At 34.7% G+C, this 23,429-nt stretch overlaps 1 protein-coding gene across 1 annotated transcript in view; it reads right to left on the minus strand.

Annotated features, from left to right (window-relative positions):
- The window catches only part of irf2b (interferon regulatory factor 2b), a 24,889-nt gene extending 2,627 nt beyond the window's left edge, over positions 1–22,262 (minus strand). The window contains exons 1-8 of the mRNA XM_073820784.1: positions 22,102–22,262; positions 19,145–19,237; positions 18,879–18,978; positions 16,388–16,561; positions 15,799–15,836; positions 15,113–15,218; positions 11,839–11,994; positions 4,380–4,423 (exon numbers count right to left, since the gene is read on the minus strand). Of these exons, the coding sequence (XP_073676885.1) occupies positions 4,380–4,423; positions 11,839–11,994; positions 15,113–15,218; positions 15,799–15,836; positions 16,388–16,561; positions 18,879–18,978; positions 19,145–19,231 (705 nt within the window). The 5' untranslated portion in view covers positions 19,232–19,237; positions 22,102–22,262. The remainder of the gene's footprint in view (positions 1–4,379; positions 4,424–11,838; positions 11,995–15,112; positions 15,219–15,798; positions 15,837–16,387; positions 16,562–18,878; positions 18,979–19,144; positions 19,238–22,101) is intronic.
- Positions 22,263–23,429: the final 1,167 nt, after the last annotated feature.

Raw genomic sequence — 23,429 nt, forward strand, 5'->3', positions numbered from 1 at the left:
AGGAAAAACCACAATCTTTCATGCTTGAAACAATAAATCACAAGACCTGGCATTATAAAAGTAAAATTTGTTTTGTAGCTGATAATTTGATATATATATATATATATATATATATATATATATATATATATATATATATATATATATATATATATATATTTTTTTTTTTTTTTTTTTTTTTTTTTTTTTTGTAGTCGAGGAATTGGTCGATTATTCAGCCGATTAAATTAATAATCTGATAATTACAATTATTATTATTATTATTTATTTATTTTTTATTTTTTTGCAGTACTAAAATAAAATATAAAATTAGGGCTGTCATTAACAATTTATTTATTTTAATCAATTAATTTGTTGACTATTTTGCCGATTAATCGAGTAATCTGGTCATTATTATTATTATTATTTTTTTTTTTTTTTTTTTTTTTTTTGCCGTAATAAAATTAGGGCTGTAACTATTGATTTTTTTTTTCTATTTAATTTTTTTTTTGTAATTGAGTAATCGGTTGACTATTCTGCTGATTAATTGAGTAATTTGATAATTACACATTTTTTGTAGTAGTAAAATTAGGGCTGTCACTAACAAAGAGTGTTTTATTGCAATCGAGTAATTGGTTGACTATTTTGCAGATTAATCGAGTAATTTAATAATTATAAACATTTTTGTAGTAGTAAAATTTGGGCTGTCACTAACAATTTTTTTGCAATCGAGTAATCAGTTGACTATTTTGCTAATTAATCGAGTAATCTGATAATTATAATTTTTGCAGTAAAATTTGGGCTGTCACTAACAATTTTTTTTGTAATCGAGTAATCGGTTGACCATTCTTTTGATTAATTGAGTAATCTGAAAATTATACTTTTTTGTAGTAAAATTAGGGCTGTCACTAACAAAAAAAAAATTTCACTAACTACTAAGGTCACTTACGATTTTGGTAATCAAGTAATCGGTCGATTATTCTTTTGATTAATTGAGTAATCTGATCATTATAAATATTTTTTGTAGCAACAAAATAGACCTAAGTGAACAAATAACCTTTAAAATGATTTCAAATACATATATATTAGCAATGACACAATAATAATTAGCTCAAATAAAGTATCAAAAGCAAGTAATCATATTAAACTAAACTGGTAAAATACATCATTTATTATTAACAACAGATCTAACGTACATTACACACGCACACTGCAGAGGGTGCCGACGGTCTGACGAATTTTATCTTTTTTTATTTAAATATAAACCCAAATGCCTTTGGAGATGCTGTCACTAACGATTATTTCGGTAATCGAGTAATTGGCTAAGTATTCTGACGATTAATTGAGTAATCAGATAATTAGAATGAATTTTTTGTAGTTATAAAAATAGACCTAAATTTAACGTTATTTGCAGCCAGTGTCTGAAGAGAGGCGTCACGTCAATACATTCCCAGTTTTGTTGCGGCTTTTCAGCAACAATATATTTTTGCTGCAGTGCCACCCAGTGGATGTATTTGCCATTACACACTCTATTTTATTGAGGAGTATAAGGACAAACAGACAAAAATGGGTTTGGCGACAATCACATGCGATTTATCGTGCAGCCCTATTTTGCACTTATGTCACGATTTGGTCAGTTTCACTGAAAACTCTGTTACTACTGAATACGTTATTCTTCTAATTTACGCTGTCTAAACCACGGAAAAAAAACGTGTGAAAGCTGCTAAATCATATAGAGAAGGACTTAAACAGTAAACAGGAAAGGGCGCAATATTTTGACAAACTGAAGTAAATAGGTGGTAAAGATATGTATGAGCAGTATTAATTAAGATATTAGCCTAATATTTCACCTACTTGACTGAAAATGATAAGAACAAACATTTTTGATGATCTGTTGCCTTGTTTCATAGCCTTTCAATTCAGTCACAACTATGGTAAGCTGGATAGCCTGAGGCAGGTATAAGGTGGTTAATTTCCTTCATTTATGATTTGTAAAAAAATTAATTACATTTATTTCATTTTCTACTTGTTATACCTATGTTGTACCTTGTACCCTACATATGTACGTTGCTGCTACACATTTGTTTGTTGTTTTGAAGAAAGTGTATGTTTGAACTGTTAGATATTTGTTTCTGCTGTTAAAACTACACAAAGGGGGAAATGGGGGGATATTCTGAGATGTTAATGTCTCTCTTTGTTGCATTCATTAATTTTTTTATGATAAGAAATGTCTATAAATAAAGTATATAAAAAAAAAAAGAACAAACATAAATGTCAAGATTCTTGCCCTGGAAATCCAGGTTCAGTTTGGCCAACCACAAACGCATTTTGTTCCTCAGACAGTTTTTGAACTCTTTTTCTTGATTTGTTTAATTTTTGGCAATCTATAGTACTCCAAATGTTTTCCCGGTCAGACGGATTAGTACAGCCCAAAACATGACAATAATTGATCATTTTCAGCAGCAATAATCAGCAAAATATGCAAGTTTTGTTCAGGTTTAGTGGCATTATTCACATTCAGTACCGCCAATATGGCCAATTGATAACGCGTCGTGAAATTGAGGAATCGTGACAGCCCTAGATGATAATTAATTCATTATTTGACTATAGTATGTTCGAATGAATTATGCTTAAAATGCACCTTTAAAATTTTTTTTTTATTTTGCAAAATTGCATAAAATGGCTCCATCTTTCTATCCAGTCCTTCACCTAAAAATGTTTTCTTAAGGTAAAAATGCTTGTTCATATTCTGTTTGTATAAGTTTGTATAATACTCTACAGAGGATTTATATACATCTGGCACGCTTGTACAAGACTAAATGCAAAACTTTGAACTCAGGAAGTGGGCCCCAAGACTAGTTTACTAGAGACAATCACAGGCTGGACTGATCATGCAAAAAGCCACTGTAAGCAAGTAGATTTATCTGGCAAATTTGAGTCTGTAATGTCCCTACTGCGATGGTCTGTGAAAACATTTGCACAAGCACTGACAGCGTTTGATAAATTTGTCCCTCAGAGTGAGAAGACAGATTGTGAAAACTTGGTCTGCAAAATTCAAAAAGGCACAGGCTCTGGATCTGTGTTCTTCACCCATATTAGGCCAGAAACGTACTCTGTGCATGCATGCAAAAGCACATTTTTGGCATTGTGAGCATGTGGTGCATGTGTGTTCATATTTGTTTTATGTCCGTAACAAACTTCAGTGCAAGAGAGCTTCCTTTGAATGTCTGACCCACTAAACTGAGTGCTGTTATTCAGGCAGCTGCCATAAACATGTAAACACTAACTCGCTCAGCAAGATTCTCTAACTGTTGCATTTGACCTGAAAGTCAGCACAAAGTGCAAGCAGTTTATGTAATAGATAGTGCCTCTTGTGGCTGAGAATGCAACATGCACATCCTCAGGCCATCCAAGATGTAAATGAGTATGGTTTTTCATCAAAACAGATTTGGAGAACTTTAGCATTCCATCACTTGCTCACCAACAATTCCTATGCAGTGAATGGGTGCCGTCAGAATGAGAGTCCAAACAGCTGATAAAAACATCACAATAATCCACACAACTCCATCAGTTAATGTCTCGGAGAGATAAAAGCTGCATGTTTGGAAGAAACAAACCTATTACTAAGGCGATTAATTTTAAACCATTGCTTCTGATCAAAATATGTCCATAATTCATAATAACGCTTCCTCTAGTGAAAAAGTCAATCTCCTCTTGTCCTCTCACATCAAAATCCACTAACATATTTGTTGTCACTTTCTAATCAGTGCTTGATATTTGCATATTTCGCTCCTGATTCAGACGAGACAACTTTTTTAACTTGAGAAAGCAATAGTATGGAAAGAAAATGTATTATGGATTATCTCCATGATGAATTTGTTTCTTAGAAACATGCAGCTTTTCACCTTACAAGATGTTTATTGATAGACTTGTGATGTTTTTATCAGCTGTTTGGACTCTCATTCTGACGGCACCCATTCACTGCAGAGGATCCATTGTTGAGCAAGTGATGCAAAGCTCAATTTCTTCAAACCTGATAAAGAAACAAACTCATCTTGGATGGACATGAAACTATTTTAACACTGTGAAATCAAATAAATATGAACTTTAAATAAAGCTATAGATCATATTTTGGCCTTTGTGTCTGTACAACAAGCACAATCCAGCTCCTCACACCTCTAAAGCCGTTGCAATAAACAGACAAACACAAAAGGATTCTGGGTATTGCTTAGACACACCCATTAAAACCACCGTTCTTTCCTGGTAATTCCTTTTGGCCACTATCAACCAGGAACTGTAGTCTGCAATAATTTCACATGCAAACACAATTGCAATCTATCCTGTGTTTAAACCTGTCCAGTTTTGTAAAAGGAAATATTTTGGATTGGTTTTGCACATACCTCTTTGGAGTCTTCCTCACTGGCGCTGTCTGTATCGCTCTCTGCTGGAAGATGGAGAGAAAGCAAAGCAGTCAGACTGATTCATCAGGGATTTCCTGACAGACAGGTTTTAAGTATGGGCGGATAAAACAAAGCAAAGGATCATCAGATTTAAAAAAAAAAATGTTCAACCGATGGCCTGCCTGTGCGACTTGTGACTTGTGTGTTTAACCCTTACAGGTTTAAAAGTTTTAACTGATTATAGCAATTAATGACTGAAGGATATCCTCAGGGCCAGTCATTTCTAATTTTTCGGATGAGGAAATACAATTGAAATTGCACTAAGAGCCAAATCATAAATTGCAGATGAAAAAAGATAGTTTGCTTTGGCAGCGTGGTGTTGTGTTTGTGTTTACTATGAATAACTCAATACTTGAGCAAGACATTTCATGCCGTAAAACCACACGCTTTCAGCCCCAGGGACTTCTGAGAAAAAAAGGATTGTTGATTGGAAAACACGGAACAACAGGACATGAGTCAACATTCCCGTCTGTGTGCAAATGCAGTGACAAGTGGTACTGTACGGTAAATTTCACGCCACTAAAACTAATTTTCATAGGCCAAGCCCCACAATTCCACCAATGCCAAGAGTTCATCTCAGTACTCCTCACGCAGTCAATGAGCAAACAGAAGAGTAGCTACAGTATGTTAAAATGCAGACAACACCGCAGATAAAGGATATAACTGAGTATTTTTCGTCTACTCTAGGAAGTCATTTGCATTCCTTGCTTGTAACTTGTTCCCAGAGGGAATGGAATAAAACAGAAACACTTATAGACGGAAATGCGGAAATGCAGAAACGCTCTAGCTGTAATCTTGGGTCTAGTGTTCACGCTTTTAGTGGTGAGCCAGTGGCTTCTTATCAGAAGTAGTGTTACAGAGCGAGGCTCTGCAACAATTAATTAGTGTTGTTTCCTATGATGTAAATATTACAATAGTGAATTTGGGTAAATTGGGACACTTTTTGCCAGTGAGATGAAATGTGAATTCAGTTAAATTACAATACCTACCAGAATACTCTAGCAGCTTCATAGCAGTGCACTTAAAACCAAAGAACAAGACTTTTGGAACAAGCTCATTCTCCAAAATGGCTTAATTGTCATTGAAAAGAACAAAGTCAACAGTTATGTTGTGTCTGCTCCACTTGGTGACAAAGGTTTATCAATTACACAATTAACACACAGATCATAGCTGTTACAGTAGGAGCAACTTCATTTACATGGGAGGTAAGCTGTAATAGGATAAAAGGTTTGAGTTTAGGATGTTCAGGGCTCTTTCTGACTCTGAAGAACCAAACCATGTCACCGCTACGCTGCAATACACTTACTTCTTCATTGAGATCTTTAACATCCTCAGCAATTTTTTCTTACAAACCACACAACAACATCCTGGCCAGTGTTGTTATTGTTAACTAGAACTAAAACTATTTAAATTGCTTGAACAAATGGAATATATAAAAATGTTGCTTTGGCAAAAAAACTGAAATAAAATATGTTGAAGTTGAAGTACTAAAATTACTAAGAATAAAACTGCAATAAAAATAATTTAAACTATACAGAAACATACAAAAAATATGATAAATATATTTTGTCCACATGTCATATTTGGATATTAGTAAATCATGGCTTGTTGTACTAATTTGTTTCCTTGTTTTAGTAAATAGTGGACACATAGTAATTTGTTACCTTATTTTTGTAAAATCTTTAATAAATTGTGGTCAAAGTGTACTAATCTGTTTTTTTTTTTTTTTTTTAATAAATTGTGGCCATGTTTTACTAATTTATTCCCTCATTTTAGTAAATCATGGCCATTTTGTGCCAATTTGTTCCCTCGTTTTAATAAATTGTGGCCAAAGTGTACTAATCTGTTTCTTTGTTTTAATAAATTGTGGCCATGTTTTAATAATTTGTTCCCTTTTTTTAGTAAATCATGGCCATTTTGTGCCAATTTGTTCCCTCGTTTTAATAAATTGTGGCCAAAGTGTATTAATCTGTTTCTTTGTTTTAATTAATCATGGCCACATTTTACTAATTTGCTCCCTCTCTTTAGTAAATCATGGCCACATTGTGCCAATTTGTTTCCTTGTTTTAATAAATTGTGGCCAAATTGTACTAATCTGTTTCTTTGTTATAATAAATTGTGGCAACGTTTTACTAATTTATTCCTCTGTTTAAGTAAATCATGGCCACATTTTACTCATTTGTTCCCTCGTTTTAATAAATTGTGGCCAAAGTGTACTAATCTGTTTCTTTGTTTTAATAAATCATGGCCATATTTTACTCATTTGTTCCCTCGTTTTAATAAATTGTGGCCAAAGTGTACTAATCTGTTTCTTTGTTTTAATAAATTGTGGCCACGTTTTACTAATTTGTTCCCTCGTTTTAATAAATTGTGGCCACGTTTTACTAATTTGTTCACTTGTTTTAGTAAATCATGGCCATGTTGTGTCAATTTGTTATCTTTGTTTTAGTAAATCATGGCCATGTTGTGTCAATTTGTTATCTTTGTTTTAGTAAATCATGGCCATGTTGTGTCAATTTGTTCCCTCGTTTTAATAAATTGTAGCCAAAGTGTACTAATCTGTTTCTTTGTTTTTAATAAATTGTGGCCACGTTTTACTAATTTGCTCCCTCGTTTTAATAAATTGTGGCCACGTTTTACTAATTTGTTCACTTGTTTTAGTAAATCATGGCCATGTTGTGTCAATTTGTTATCTTTGTTTTAGTAAATCATGGCCATGTTGTGTCAATTTGTTATCTTTGTTTTAGTAAATCATGGCCATGTTGTGTAAATTTGTTATCTTTGTTTTAGTAAATCATGGCCATGTTGTGTCAATTTGTTATCTTTGTTTTAGTAAATCATGGCCATGTTGTGTAAATTTGTTATCTTTGTTTTAGTAAATCATGGCCATGTTGTGTCAATTTGTTCCCTCGTTTTAATAAATTGTAGCCAAAGTGTACTAATCTGTTTCTTTGTTTTTAATAAATTGTGGCCACGTTTTACTAATTTGTTCACTTGTTTTAGTAAATCATGGCCATGTTGTGTCAATTTGTTATCTTTGTTTTAGTAAATCATGGCCATGTTGTGTCAATTTGTTCCCTCGTTTTAATAAATTGTAGCCAAAGTGTACTAATCTGTTTCTTTGTTTTTAATAAATTGTGGCCACGTTTTACTAATTTGTTCACTTGTTTTAGTAAATCATGGCCATGTTGTGCCAATTTGTTCCCTTGTTTTAATAAATTGTGGCCAAAGTGTACTAATCTGTTTCTTTGTTTTAATAAACTGTGGCCATGTTGTACTAATTTGTTCCCCTTGTTTTAATAAATTGTGGCCACGTTTTACTAATTTGTTCCCTCTTTAGTAAATCATGGCCATGTTGTGCCAATTTGTTCCCTCGTTTTAATAAATTGTGGCCACGTTTTACTAATTTGTTCACTTGTTTTAGTAAATCATGGCCATGTTGTGTCAATTTGTTATCTTTGTTTTAGTAAATCATGGCCATGTTGTGTCAATTTGTTATCTTTGTTTTAGTAAATCATGGCCATGTTGTGTAAATTTGTTATCTTTGTTTTAGTAAATCATGGCCATGTTGTGTCAATTTGTTCCCTCGTTTTAATAAATTGTAGCCAAAGTGTACTAATCTGTTTCTTTGTTTTTAATAAATTGTGGCCACGTTTTACTAATTTGTTCACTTGTTTTAGTAAATCATGGCCATGTTGTGCCCATTTATTCCCTCGTTTTAATAAATTGTGGCCAAAGTGTACTAATCTGTTTCTTTGTTTTAATAAACTGTGGCCATGTTGTACTAATTTGTTCCCTTGTTTTAATAAATCATTGTCATGTTGTACTAATTTGTTCCCTTGTTTTAGTAAATCATGGCTATGTTGTGTCAATTTGTTCCCTTGTTTTAATAAATCATGGCCACGTTTTACTAATTTGTTCCCTCATTTTAGTAAATCATGGTCATGTAGTACTAATTTGTTCCCTTGTTTTAATAAATCATGGCCATGTTGTACTAATTTGTTTAACGATTTCCTAAATCGAGGGGACAAATGATTAAATTGTGGGAACAAATTCTCAGAATTTAACACATATATTATTCCCACATGTCATGTGGGGCTCTGCAGAAAATACATACAAAAACAAAACAACAACAAAAAAAGAAAAAAAAAGTATATTTTTATATATTAAATATAAAAATGTATATTTAATATAATAATAAATACTGCAGAGATAATACAAAAGATAAAAACACTGATCCTGCCAAAACCCAGAACACGCTAACATCAAAAAGTGGTGAAAGTTGTACCGACAACACAATTTGTAAACACAATCTGTAGACCAATATGTATCCAAAGCCACTGGAAGGCAAGCCTGCAACCTTTAGATAAAAAAAAGTGTAATGGCTAATGCTAACACTTTCGCTTTAGCAGTTTGCATGGAAGAAGACCAGAGGCTGTTTTTTTAAACTGTTGTCAATTGAGGAGAGGCCTTACTAAACTGAATAAACAGCTTTTTGTGAGGAAACAGCTTATCTTTTAATGAATAAAAAGCCAATTGGCTAATCTTTAACTTGTTTGCCATTAAACAATAAATTTGGATTGAACTAATTCCGTTTACACCGAAATTTTTTTTGACAGAAACACAGATTGACTGTTGCACAACTTCAACTGAAATTCATTTACTTCAAGTCTGTAATGTGACTGGTTATCAAGGCACATGTGATCCAAATTGACCATTACGCTTTCTCCATTGGCAAGTAATACAGACCCTCTTATCTCCCAATAATAAGACAACCGCTGACGTAACTATCTGGCAGCCAATCAGAACACTCTAATAACCACATAGAACACTTAAGAAAGCCACACTGCAGTGCACAAGAGTACCTTAGCAATGCAGCTGCAGTTCTGCAAGGCCAAATACCACTTATAAAATGTTGCTATAAAAGTCAAATAACTCAAAACTTGTCCATTATTGCAGTGGATAACTGGGTCAGGACTTTATAACAAATTGAGACACACTTTAACTTTATGAGGATGAGCACATGCAGGTGAGAGAGTGAAGTGTGTTCGCACCTCACCGTTATATATTAACTCCATCTGGCCAGAGCCGACTTACAGTACAGAGGTACAGCCGACGTGACGCAGATAGCGTGTCCTTGAGGCTCAACTCTAATAGACATAGAACAACACAACAAACACACACGGCCTACATGGATCTCAATGCCTCGAAGCATGTTTCAAGTCGAACATTAAACACTTTAGGAGTGATATTTTTAATCTGGTTTAAAATGAACACTTCCTTTTCAAACAAGGACAACAGACACACTGCAAAAAAATATTTTCTTACTTAGTATTTTTGTTGTTTTTCAGTACAAACATCTAAATATTTTTAAATCAGCATACTTTGAGACAGAAAATTACTTAAGATATTAAATCTTGTTTTCCTAAAACAATCTTTAAAATGAAGGTCAAGTAACAGCAGGAATTTAGTTTAAGCTCAATTTGATAATTGTCCAGAAAACAAAAACGTAATACCTTATGTCATTTTGCTTCTCAAGAAAATGCATTTCGATTTAAGAATTTTTAAATTTCACTGGAAAACATAAATAAGAACATAATTTTTTGCTGTGTAGTGCAGTGTTTAATCACAAAAAAAAAAAATCTTATCTACACTGCAAAAAAATGATCTTAACAGTGTTTCCCACACATAGACGAATCTGTGGTGGTGCACCACAGATTAAATTCCGACCGCCACAGATTCAACACCGACCAAAAAAAAAAAACAAAAAATACAATACCGACCGTCACATATTGCGTTTCGTTATTCTTTTGTACGCTATTTAAAACACGCAGCGAATTCGTTCAACTGCATTTCCTTTCCCTGCTCTCTCTTCATCTCTCTGTCACTCACGCATCTCTCCCTCACACACACACACACACACACACACACACACAGCCCCTCCCCTCCGTGCACACCACATCTGTCTGGATCATCTGTGGAGAGAAGACGGCTGGCGAAAGATTGGTATCTCGTGAACACTTTTAACACACAATCACTGATTAAAACGTGCTATAAAATATTTTATATTCTGAATACAATAGTTTCAGTGTGTTGATGTTACTGTAAGTCCCGACCCTTAGCAAACGCGATTGCGCCTTCTTTAGAAAGTTAACTAGTCGCAAGTTTGCGGTAAAATGTTGGCTAGCCTAGTTGGATCCTAGTAGCCTTTAGAATCTTTTTTTAGGAAGCCCCGCAAAATAAGGTGCCCTAACAAAAGTTGCAAACTGTGCAGCAAGTAGGCTGTTGTATATGGTGTTAAATTAATGTAATAAAGTTCTGTGTAACCAATTATTAATAGTTTTTTTTTATTATTATTAACCTTTAGGAATTAGGAAATCCCTTTAGGGGATCCAATCGTATCCCCTATCCAATCGTTCTTTTCATCTGCAACCCCCCCGGACAAACATCTAACCCCCCCTGGGCTGACCACCACACATTGCCTTCAAACCTGTGGGAAACACTGTTAATCATTGTTTCTGTCTTGGTTTATAGGTCAGATATATACCATTTAAAAATAAGAACAAAAATAGGCTATATGTTACAAATGTACATAATATGCAAATAAAACAAACAGTGTTTTAATTTTCAGGTACAGTAGGTGTATTTAGGCTGACGATAGGACCAACACTACTGTGGTGTATTATTTACTCACCCTCCATGCATCCTAGGTGTATATGACTTCCTTCTTTCAGACGATTGCAATCAGAGTTATATTAAAAATAATCCTGGCACTCCCAAGCTTTAGAACAGCATTGACTGAACGGCATAGACAAGTGTTTCTCTCCATCAGTCCATCAGTAAAAGCCTCTTTCAGCGATCCGATGTGTTAAGAAAAATATCCATATTTAAAATGTGAGAATCACTTTAATCTAGCTTGCGCAGTTGTACACGGAACTTTGGGAAGGGGCGGGGCATTACTGAAACACTGTTTAAGCTGTTCGCCAATCACAATGCACTGGGACTGCTAACCAATCACAACACATTTGGTTTTTCAGAAGGCGGGCCTTCGTCAAACCCGGAACTAATCGAGCCATTTGTGCCAGGCTGGGGAGAAAGCTATTGTAATAATGTAAATTATGTGAAAAATAATGCATTTTTCGAACCACCAAGCATGAGAGCATGTTCTAGTGCACCCCCAAAACAAAATAAAGACCTAAAAGAGCATAATAGGACCCCTTTAAAAAAGCATGCAAACGTTACATTTTCATGAACCCATAGCACAGCAACGTCACATGTAAACCTCAATCGGGTGCAACTGGTATCATTAAAATTCAAAAACCACTGAGGATCTCAAAGCAATGCTGCATTGTGAATCTAGTCATGACTGAAGGATTGAGAGTATATTTGTCAAGCCAACCTCCATACGAGGAGACAGGGGAGATCTGTAAGGGGTACAGGTCGCTGGAGGACACAGCCTGCTCCTCGTTTTCCGTCACCACTTCGATGGTCTGACACACATCAGGCAGATCGTTGATGATCAGGTGGTCGTCTGCAGGGCTCCGCCCACCGGCCTCTGAGGAAGGAGAACAGGGAAGAGAGAGTGAATATGGAGAACAGTGAAGTGGGAAGTGAACGTGTTTCTTAAGGAGGCGTGAGCCAGATCTGTGTCATTTTTCACTCTGGACGCAATCCCTCCGGTCCACGTAGCTGAACTCTATTTCCCATGACTCCGCAATGAAATGATGGAGTGGAAACAAAGTTAAAAACAAATTAACCAGCTGAAAGGCTTTTTGTAAATCAATTACATTGCAGTTGATTTTGCTTTGCCAAATCCATGTGTATCACGAACCTCACATGACTAACAAAACAAACACACGCTATGTTCACCTTTTACCCCGATCGAGTACGTTAGTGAGATTGAAGGGGGAAAGAGAGAACAGTGGACGTGAATAAACAAACACAGTAACAAGGAGATCTGGATAAACAGGTCCACGACAGAATGATAGGTGTAGTGTGATCATATCCCATCCCAAATGTAAAAGACAAATCTTACATAATCTGTCAAGAACATGTTGGAATTGTATGTCACCACAAATTTGAAATAAATTAGTAAAAAAAATATACTTTGCATAATTTATATATGTATGTGTATGTTGTGGTAGCATTTGGTGTACTGAATTGAATTCATGTTGATTTTAATTGAAAAAAAATGTTTCTGGAAAGGTCGATTTTCATGAATAAAAATAAAATTCTTATTATAGTATGTGAATTTAGTGGTGAAAACTGGCTTTTCTTTAAATAAATAAATACATTTTTACTTTTATTTTCGTTCTTAAAAATATGTATTTAAATATTTTTTTTTAAATTTGAATATAATTAATAGTATTAATAAAAAATATATTAATAAATATTAAAGCTGTTTTTTTATTATGGGGTGAAATATGACCCAGAATTTGACCTCCAATGACATAATCTTTTATAAAACCTTTCCTTCATTATGTCACTAACTGTTCATTTAACACTAGCCAATCATATAAATTGAATAGCTGGCAAATAATCAAAAGCTCTTTACGAACACAAACCGACAGCATTGTGAAACACTGGGTTTACACGTGTAGGCACTATGATCACAGCTGCTGGCATGAGGCATAAATCTTACTCTATAGGTCAAATTCAGTGTCATTATTCTATAGAGTTTCTGATTTTAGAGATTTGTGAAGGCAGAGAAATGTGAGAGAAAGTCAAACAGCTGTGAAACTAGGAGAGGCACAGGAAAATAAACGCAGACTGGTGTGAGAGAAGCCTGAAGAAGCAAAAAGGGGCTGAGGAACACAGAGCAAAATGCTGTTTTGTTTCAAGGACCATTTCATATTCTTTCAAGCCACAAGCATTTTTAAAGAGAATCCTAAAATAAACATTTAAGATAAAATCTTTTAACAACTTAACTTAATGTGTAATAATAATAAAAAAATTAAAAATAATAATAATAAAAAAAATACACACACACACACACACACACACACACACACACACACACACACACACACACACATATACACACACACATACATATACACATATATATATATATATATATATATATATATATATATATATATACATATACATATATATATATATATATATATATATATATATATACACATTATATATATATATATATATATATATATATATATATACACACATACATATACACATAACTGCTTACTATTTGAATATATTTATATTTTTAGAATTTATTCCTGTGATCAAAGCTGAATTTTCAGCACTACTCCAGTCTTCAGTGTCACATGACCCTTTAGAAATCATTCTAATTTTCAGATAAATGCTGTTCTTTTGAACTTTTTATTAAATCAAAGAAACCTGAAAAAATTCTACTCCGCTTTTTTCAACATAACAATAATAATAAATGTTTTTTGAGCAGCAAAGCTGAATATTACAATTATTGTGACTGGAGTATTGATGCAAAAAAAAAAATCAGCTTTGAAATCACAGGAATAAATTAGATTTTAAAGTATATTTAAAGAGAAAACACTCATTTTCAAATTGTAAAAAATATTTCTGTATGTAAAAAAAGCATTACTTGTGCTCTGGTTGGACAGAATTTAAGCTGGTAATATATTTATAACAAATATTTAAAATAATAATAACAGTAATAAAATATATATTTAAATAAAATATATATTGTTTATATATGCTACATACATGAAATAGTATTAGTATTATTATTCACACAAATAATAAAATAAATATTAAATAATTAGAATAATAATAACAATATGAAAGCTACATATTTTAATAAAATATGTATTGATATAATGTGCCAAATACATAAATTATTATTATTATTATTATTATTTAAAATAATTAGAAATATTAAAAATAATAAATACACAACACGCCATTCAAAAGTGTTATGTTTTAGGGTTGTGTTTAGCTTCTCTTTGAAAAAAGCATTACTTGTGCTCTTAATACTATATTAATAAAATTCTTATTTTTTATTTAAACTTAAAAAAAAAACATGAAATCTAACATGTACAATAGCTAACAATACCTAACACAGCATTAGCTTGAAGTGTATCGCAGTAGAAGTGATTATCATTATTATCATAATTATTTTGATAATAATTATTATTATTATTGTTATTATAATTATTGATGTTGTTGTTGTTTATATTTTTGTAGAAAATATTTTAAATATTTTGTTATGAATATTATTATTATTATTTAAAATAACAATAATGATAATAATAATAAGTATAAGTACATCATTCAAGTCATTTTAAAGTGTTTAGGTTTCAGGGTTACTTTAAGTCTGTGTTTTAAAAAGGCTCAAATTTTAAATACCCCTTAAATAGCAGTTGCGTAAAGGTTGAGTAAACAGATCTGTGAAACCCATTATCTTTAATCTGAGAATTTAGCTAAATTACACCTGGACTGTTTTGCTAATAGATGACTCACAGTTCTGTTTTGGGGAGCAGAGAAACAAAACATGCGACAGAGAGAGAGAGAGAGAGAGTGTACAGATAAGAACTAATCCATAGAGGAGATAGTGTTTCAGATCATAACTCCTTTCTTGCTAGATTGTAGAGAACAGGTTCCACCTGAATATGCTCACATGACCTGAGCGCAGGTGTGCAGGGCGGAGCAGGAAGTTCACTACGTACCTGTACCAGAGTAATCTGCCTCCTGCTTGATTGTGACTGGGGTTTTACAAGACGAAGAGCCATTACTGTTTTCCCAACTCGAAGACGCAGGGCACGGTCGCTCTACCTGCAGTTAACACACACACATTATATTCACATCTATTTGTCAATAGATAACCTTTTTTGATTAGAGCATTTCTGACAGCAACAAAATATACACAAAGTCCTTTTAAGACAAGTCATGTCACTCGGCGGCCATCTTTGAAACGCCTCTCGGGCATCCAAGTGCAGCTCCTATCTATTTGAATGGGGAAACATCAAATTCTCCAAAACTGTTCGCCAAACTTACGATTAAATTTCATATTTGAAATCTCCAAAGAAATCCAACAAGAACTGCCTCATAAATATAGTTCCTTGTGCTTTAATAGCGTTAAAAAAATGCTTAGTTTTCCGGCTAGATGAGTCAGTGCCCATACGCAGTACTGAACGCACGTCTTAGAGCGCCGACTGTTTCTATAGCAACCGGGACTTCTAACTGCAGCTGCAGTGACGCGCTGACTTTACTCATCAACGATTGGCTCTTTCACTAAGAAGGCGGAGCTTCGCGGCCATGATTACCGTTGCATTTTTCCCCATTCAAAACTACACGAGTGACATGTCTTTGGTATTTTATAGTCTTTGATATACACAAGAGTGAAAGTCCACACCTTTATCTTTTCGTCTTTTTCAATTCCTCTCTTTTTGCCTTTGAGAAACACATACACACAAATCTAGATCAATACATGCAAATGAATAGCAGTTTAGAAACTATCAAAATGGCAGATGTCAAAAAAAAAATGGTCAAAGCTATTTCTAGGTCCTATATCACCCCAAAATCAAAACAAAAAAACAGAAAATTTAATTTTATCTCAAATATAAACAAACTATTTTTAGGGTCATTAAGATTTTATATTATAATATTATATACAGCAATATAATATTAATATTACTAGCTTTACTATAATGTAAATATTTTTATTTCTAAAAAAATTTAAATAAAAAAAATGTTTCATGCATGACATAATTTCTTATTTCTTTCTAATATTTTTGCATGTGAAATATTGCAAGCATATTTTCTAGTCAGTTTTTGTGAGATTCACCAAAAAACATAACAGACAGAGTAAGCTGGATCACAGCATTCTTAGGTGTGATTAAACAAATATGACAGAAATGCCTTTAAACTCCCTGTCATCAAGTCCAGGTGTGTCAGAATGTAATGTTTCGATCAGTGTCAGTACTGATGTTTGCTTGACTGACCTCTCTTTGAATGCCTCTCAGACGCTGACAGCATCTTGTACACCCTGAAGGCGTTTGTTCCCTTTTTGATGCTTTTGTCTTTCACCTCCTCTATGTCAGGCAATGAGTTCATTGCACACCGGAAGTTCGCCTTCCATGTTTTGGGGTCCGGTTTGTCACCCGATTGATATTTCCCTAAAAAAAATGGCAGTCGAAAACCAGATACACTGAATAGCTGAATGACATTTCACTATTACTTCAGCTCTTTATATTTGCATTGGCACTATTAGTTGTAAACATTTAATAAAACACAAACTATAGATAAGAACAGGAATATCATGGAGACATTGCATTGTACTTTTTTGACTTATACCAGAAAAAACTACCTAGAACACCCTAGCAACCAACCAACAAATCTTAGCAACCACCCAATGCACCCTAACAACCAACTAGTAACACTCTACCATCACTAGTAACACCCTAGTAACCACACAACAAGCAAAGCCCTAGAAACAAATCTAGCAAGCACCCATAACGACATAGCAACCAACAAGCAAAACCCTAGCAACCACCCAGAACACCCTAGCAACTACCCAGGACACTCTACTAATCATCTAACCCAGAATACCCCAGACAGCTTCCTAGAACACCCTAGTAAGCAACAAGCAAAACACTAGCAACCACCATGGACAGCCTAGCAACCAACAAGTAACCACCCAAACATCCACCCAACCCAGAATACCATAGAAACCAACCAGCAAAACCATAGCAACCACCTAGAACACCCTACCAACCTACTAGTAAAACCCTAGCAACCACACATAACACACTAGAAACCAACAAGTAACCACCCAAGCAACCACCCAACCCAGCATACCGAAGAAACTAACAAGCAAAACCCTAGCAACCAAACAGAACACCCTATTAACCAACTAGTACAACCCAAGCAACGACCAGACCAATAATACCATAAAAACCCTAGCAACCACTCAGAACACCCTAACAACCATCCAACCAAGAATACCCTAGAAACCTACAAGCAAAACCATTTAGAACACCCTAGCAACCATCAAGTAACCACCACAGCAACCACTCAACCCAAAATACCCTAGAAACCTACAAGCAAAACCATAGCAACCACCTAGAACACCCTAGGAACCAACAAGTAACCACCCATCGCAGAATACTCTAGAAACCAACAAGTAAAACCCTAGAAACCACCACAAACACCCTACAATCAATCTAGAACCCCTAGCAACCACCCGGAACACTCTAGCAACCAACAAATAACCGCCCAAGCATCCACTCAACCCAACCTATCCCTGAAACCAAAACGGAAAACCCTAGCAACCAACTAGAACACCCTACTAAGCAACAAGCAAAACCCTAGCAACTACCCAGAACAGACTAGCAACCAACAAGTAACAAGCAACCACCCAGTCATGAATACTCTAAAATCCAACAAACAAAATTCTAGCAACCAGCAAGCAACCACCCAACCCAGAATACCTAAGCAACCTATGAGCAAAACCCTAGCAACTACCAAGAACACCCTAAAATCCATCTAGAACCCCTAGCAACCAACAAGTAACCACCCAAGTAACCACTCAACCCAGCTTACCCTGGAAACTAACAAGCAAACCCCTAGCAACCAAACAGAACATCCTAGTAACCAACCAGTAAAACCTTAGCAACCACCCAACCAACAATACCATAAAAACCAACAAGCAAAATCCTAGCAACCAACAAGCAACCACCCAACCCAAAATACCTAAGAAACCAACAAGCAAAACCCTAGTGACCACCAAGAACACCCTAAAATCCATCTAGAAAGCCTAGCAACAAATCAGTAACCACCCAACTCAGAATACCCAAGCAACAAACAAGCTAAATCCTAGCGACCATACAGAACACCCTAAAATACATCTAGAAACCATAGCAACCACCCAGGACACCCTAGCAACCACCCAACTCAGAATACCCAAGCAACCAACAAGCTAAATCCTAGCGACCATACAGAACACCCTAAAATACATCTAGAAACCATAGCAACCACCCCAAACACCCTAGCCTCTACCCAGGACACCCTAGCAACCAATAAGGAACCACCCAACCCAGAATACCCAAGCAACCAAGAAGCAAAACCGTAGCAACCACCCAGAACACCCTAACAACTACCCATGACCAACCAATAAGTAACCACCCAAAACAGAATACCCAAGCAACCAACGAGCAAAATCCTAGCGACCATCCAGAACACCCTAAAATCCATCTAGAAACCATAGCAACCATTTAGAACTCCCTAGCAACCATAATGCAGCATGCCAGCAAGAGTAAATTCTGCACAGGTAAGCACCTTTCAAATTGTGTTCTGAAAATGAGACCTAGTTTGAATCTAGTCTAATCTAGATCTAGTTTGAATATTCACAATCACATTCCAACCTTTCAAGAGTGTTCTGTTTGTACAGTATGCATTTAAGTGCACATATGACAGTTTGCATGCTCACTGCACCTGTATGGATGGCCCAGTTCCGGAAGAGCGGAGCATCTTTCTCCACGTCCCAGCCGTGTCGTGCAGCATGCATCCATGGAATCTGGAATATTCTCTTCTCCTGCAGGCAAACAACATGCAAAACGTGTCACAAGCCAAGACACACCCAAAATGCACTGCGTTTGTGCAAACAATCGCATTTACATGGCAAAAGGCTTCACAAATAATAGCATCCTGCTTATGGCAAGCTGCAAAAAGACAAGTTTAAACAACCAAAGTCACAGTACCTTGTTGACCCATTTGAGCCCTGGTATTTGACATGAGTTTATCTGCTCTTCCAACCATGGTCTCATACGCATTCTCTCCACCGGCATGCTGGTCTAGAGAAAAATAGAGAGACAGAGAGATCTGGAATGTGTCAAAGTTTGACAGCAACTTTTCCTCCTTCAACAGGTTGTGCATTCCTCTATGACTCTCCAGGAAGCACAATGACAAACTTTAACCCTATTTCTAAAAACAAACCTCCAGCGGAGAGCATCTGAATCACGATTTACTGAAAGTCACTGCAAACAAAATGATTATGAGATATGATTCGTATTCGGGCTTTCTTGAAAGTAAGAGTCAGGACCGAGGGTCAAGATGACACAAATAGAGGATGTTGGAGTGTTTGAGAGTGTGTAAAAGAGAGAGAGTTTATCTAAGAAAGAGTACATGTGGTCAGACCTGTAATATCAATCATGCAAGATGACAGACATGAGAAGTACTTCATGTTTCTTAATCCATTTTCGTTTCACCAAGCACAAATCACAAGTTACCCATTAACCAATTCGAGCTCATAAAAAGGTTTATAGTTAATCACAATGAAAACTCACGCTTTAAAATTAACCGTTTGTCACTCAGACCTTTGAGCTTTTATGGTCCATTAGGAAATGAGAGCGAACAAAGGCAATCACAACACAGACCAGCAACACACAGGCATAACACTGCATACTACATACTAACATACACACAGTTATAAAAAGGATATATTATGAAACATATGCAAAAGACCAAACAAAACCATAACTTGCACTACCAGTCAAAAGTTTTGAACAGTAAGATTTTAAAGCAGTCTCTTCTGCTCACCAAGCCTGCGTTTATTTGATCCAAAGTACGGTACAAACAGTACAATTTTGAAATATTTTTACTATTTAAAATAACTGCTATCTATTTGAATTTATTGTAAAATGTAATTTATTCCTGTGATTCTTAGCATCATTACTCCAGTCACATGATCCTTCAGAAATTATTTTAATATTCTACACTGCTGCTAAAAAACTTTTTTATTAATACTATTATGTTGAAAACAGCTCAGTAGATTTTATCTGAAATGTTATTTGTAACATTATACAAGTCTTTATCATCACTTTTAATCAATTTAAAGCATCCTTGCTAAATAAATATTGTACTCAAAAATGTTTTAAATACTGACAATAACAATAACAATAAATGTTTCTTGAACAGCAAATCAGCATATTAGAATGATTTCTAAAGCATCATGTGACTCTGGTGCTGAAATTTCAGTGTTGCATCAAAGGAATAAATTACATTTTAAAATCTATTCAAATAAAATGTTATTTTAAATAGTAAAAATATTTTACAACATTATTGCTTTTGCTGCATTTTGGATCAAATAAATACAGGCTTGGTGAGCAGAAGATGCTTCTTAAAAAAACAATAAAAATCTTAGTTCAAAAACTTTTGACTGGTATCGTAATAAGTAGGAATGCATAATATATTGGTCTCATATAGCTGATGTTAATATATAATATTAAAAAATATTTAAGTGTGGACTTTTAGTCATTAAACATTAAAGTTTCTTAAAGAAACTTCTCATTTAAACTATTTATATCAACTATTCAGCTATATGTCTGTGAGACAGTATTTCATACTATGCATTATAACACTGTAATGCCTAAGATGCTTCTTTAAAAAAACAATACAAATCTTAGAGTTCAAAAACTTTAGACTGGTACTGTAATAAGTAGTAATGCGTGATATATTGGTCTCATATAGCTGATGTTAATGATATCAGTTAACATTGAAAATATATAATATTAAAAAATATGTTTATGTCTATTTTTAGACATTAAACTGTTTTGCCATTTTTACTGCCAACATAAATGAATAGTATTAGATTATAGCAAAGAATGAGCACTGTTTCTACAACAAACTTCTCATTTAAACTATTTATATCAACTATTCAGCTATATGTATATGAGAGACATTCATACTTCACATTATAACACTGTAGTACCCAAGATGCTTCTTTAAACAACAATACAAATCTTACAGTTCAAAAACTTTGGACTGGTAATGTAATAAGTAGGAAATCATAATATATTGGTCTTATATAGCTGATGTAAATGATATCAGCTAACATTGAATATATAATATTAAAAAATCTTTAAGTGTGGACTTTGTTTATGTCTATTTTTAGACATTAAACTGTTTTGCCATCCTCTACTGCCAACATAAATTAATAGTATTCGATTATAGCAAAGAATGAGCACTGTTTCTATAACAATTCTTTTATTTAAACTTTTTATATCAACTCTTCAGCTATATGTCTGTGAAAGACATTCATACTACACATACTAACACTATAATGCCTAAATTTAATCAAGACTGGTGATTTGAAATGGACAAACAGTAATAACAATAATATTAATTTATATTTCTAATGCATTTTATGAAGCACACTCACATTCTAAGAATTCTAAGCTATATTTATCAGCTTATCACACATAATTTGGATTCAGATATTGGTGCACCAGTTTATGACAGACACTTTCCATTACAGTGACCATGTTACACCCAGTGCATGTCCATGTAAGTCACTAACATTAAGAATAATATCCACACGTCTGTGCAAACTTCTCAGCAAAATAATTTGACATTTCAACCACGTTATTCATTATTTCTACTCAGTACTCACGGTGGAGTGGCATTGCGGCGTCCCAATCATTCTTACAGCACACTAACTGAGGTGACTTCAACCTCCCTAAATAAGTGTGATAGTGTTGTCAAGTCAACTCAAAAGTGAAAATAAACATTCCTTGATTCCCATTGGATCCAAACAATCCAAACACCCCATGACTTTCGATTTTACACTCACCCCAGCAACTCTACGTGGCCTACAGCATAAACATCCACTTATATTCATATGAGCCCCATAAATACATGCGGAAATGCGATTTATTACCTGCGACGCGTGGAAAACACTCCGGGAATTAAAAGCAAAGAGTGGCTGAAGAGTCTTGACAATTTGTAGTTCTCGATAACAAAACGAAAAGTCAAATGGGTTTGATTTCGCTCTTCAGATCGAAAGCAAAACAAGTGAAGGAAACAAGCGCTTGGGTGGAAATCCCCAGTGTGCGCGTGTGTGAGTGTGTGTTGTGCGCTTACTTCGTGTTTACAAATCCTACTACGGCCAGGGTTTGCTTCATTCATATTAACGACGTATCGAGACGTTCGCCAGCTGATTGGCTGGCTTAGAGACAGCTTCGTAGGAGGGCGTGTACAGAACGCTGCCGAGGGGGGAAGTCTCAGCTCATGAATATTAATTACGTAGCGAGACGCTCACGCTCGGATTGGCTGAAAAGCAGAAATATGGGTTGCAGTCAACGAACGGCTTTTTCTATATTTTAGGAGTTTTTTAAAATTAGTTTTCTTTCCCAAATGTAACTTGTTGTACTAATACAAATACCACAAGTCCATCTATATTATCACACTAGGAAAATATAGGCGATGTGATATATTGTTCGTGAATATTACGAAAACATCTAATTCAATATTTGTTGATATTTTATTGTTTAATGTATTGCTTTTATTTGAAATATCTAATTTTATTTTGCCCTCTCACCGCTTTGATCATACATGTTGTTTATTTCGCAATACGATTGAAAACAATAAAATACTTTAAAATCCACATCTACCGGACGCTCCACAGAGTTCAACCGGAGCAACGTCTCTGGACCTACTAAATATTCATAAGTTAAAGCTTTGCCATAGTAGTTTTTGCGCTGGTCTGCTCATTGGCTGCAGGCTGAAATGCGAAAGTCGATTTCATTTTCACTTCCTCGTTGTTTCGTTATTGCTTCTTAAAGGCGAAGCAGGCAGAAAAGAAACTTAAGCTGCAACATGCAAATAGTGCTGGACGTGTGTGAATAGAAAACTGACAAGAGTTTCTTGTTTCGGAGACTTCATACGTGATATATTTTACTTATATACTAACATGCAGATGTTGTGTACTGCTGTATGCATTTGTCATAACATTGCATTCATCTTTTGTATGTTTTTACATGTGCACATAATAGTTCTGTCCGTGACTGTAGTTGGAAGAGTAGCAATACAAGTTGTTAAAAGCATTATAGCTGTGCAATCCTATCCTCATTGTGTCTTTCCACACACACTCACGCAGAGAGAGAGAGAGAGAGAGAGAGAGAGAGAGAGAGAGAGAGAGAGAGAGAGTCTCATATCTTATCTATCCTGCCAAGCCCTGCAACTCCCAGCGCATGATGCAACACACCG

Source organism: Garra rufa, chromosome 16 (assembly GCF_049309525.1).
Source record: "Garra rufa chromosome 16, GarRuf1.0, whole genome shotgun sequence".
NCBI classification, from domain to species: Eukaryota; Metazoa; Chordata; class Actinopteri; order Cypriniformes; family Cyprinidae; genus Garra; species Garra rufa.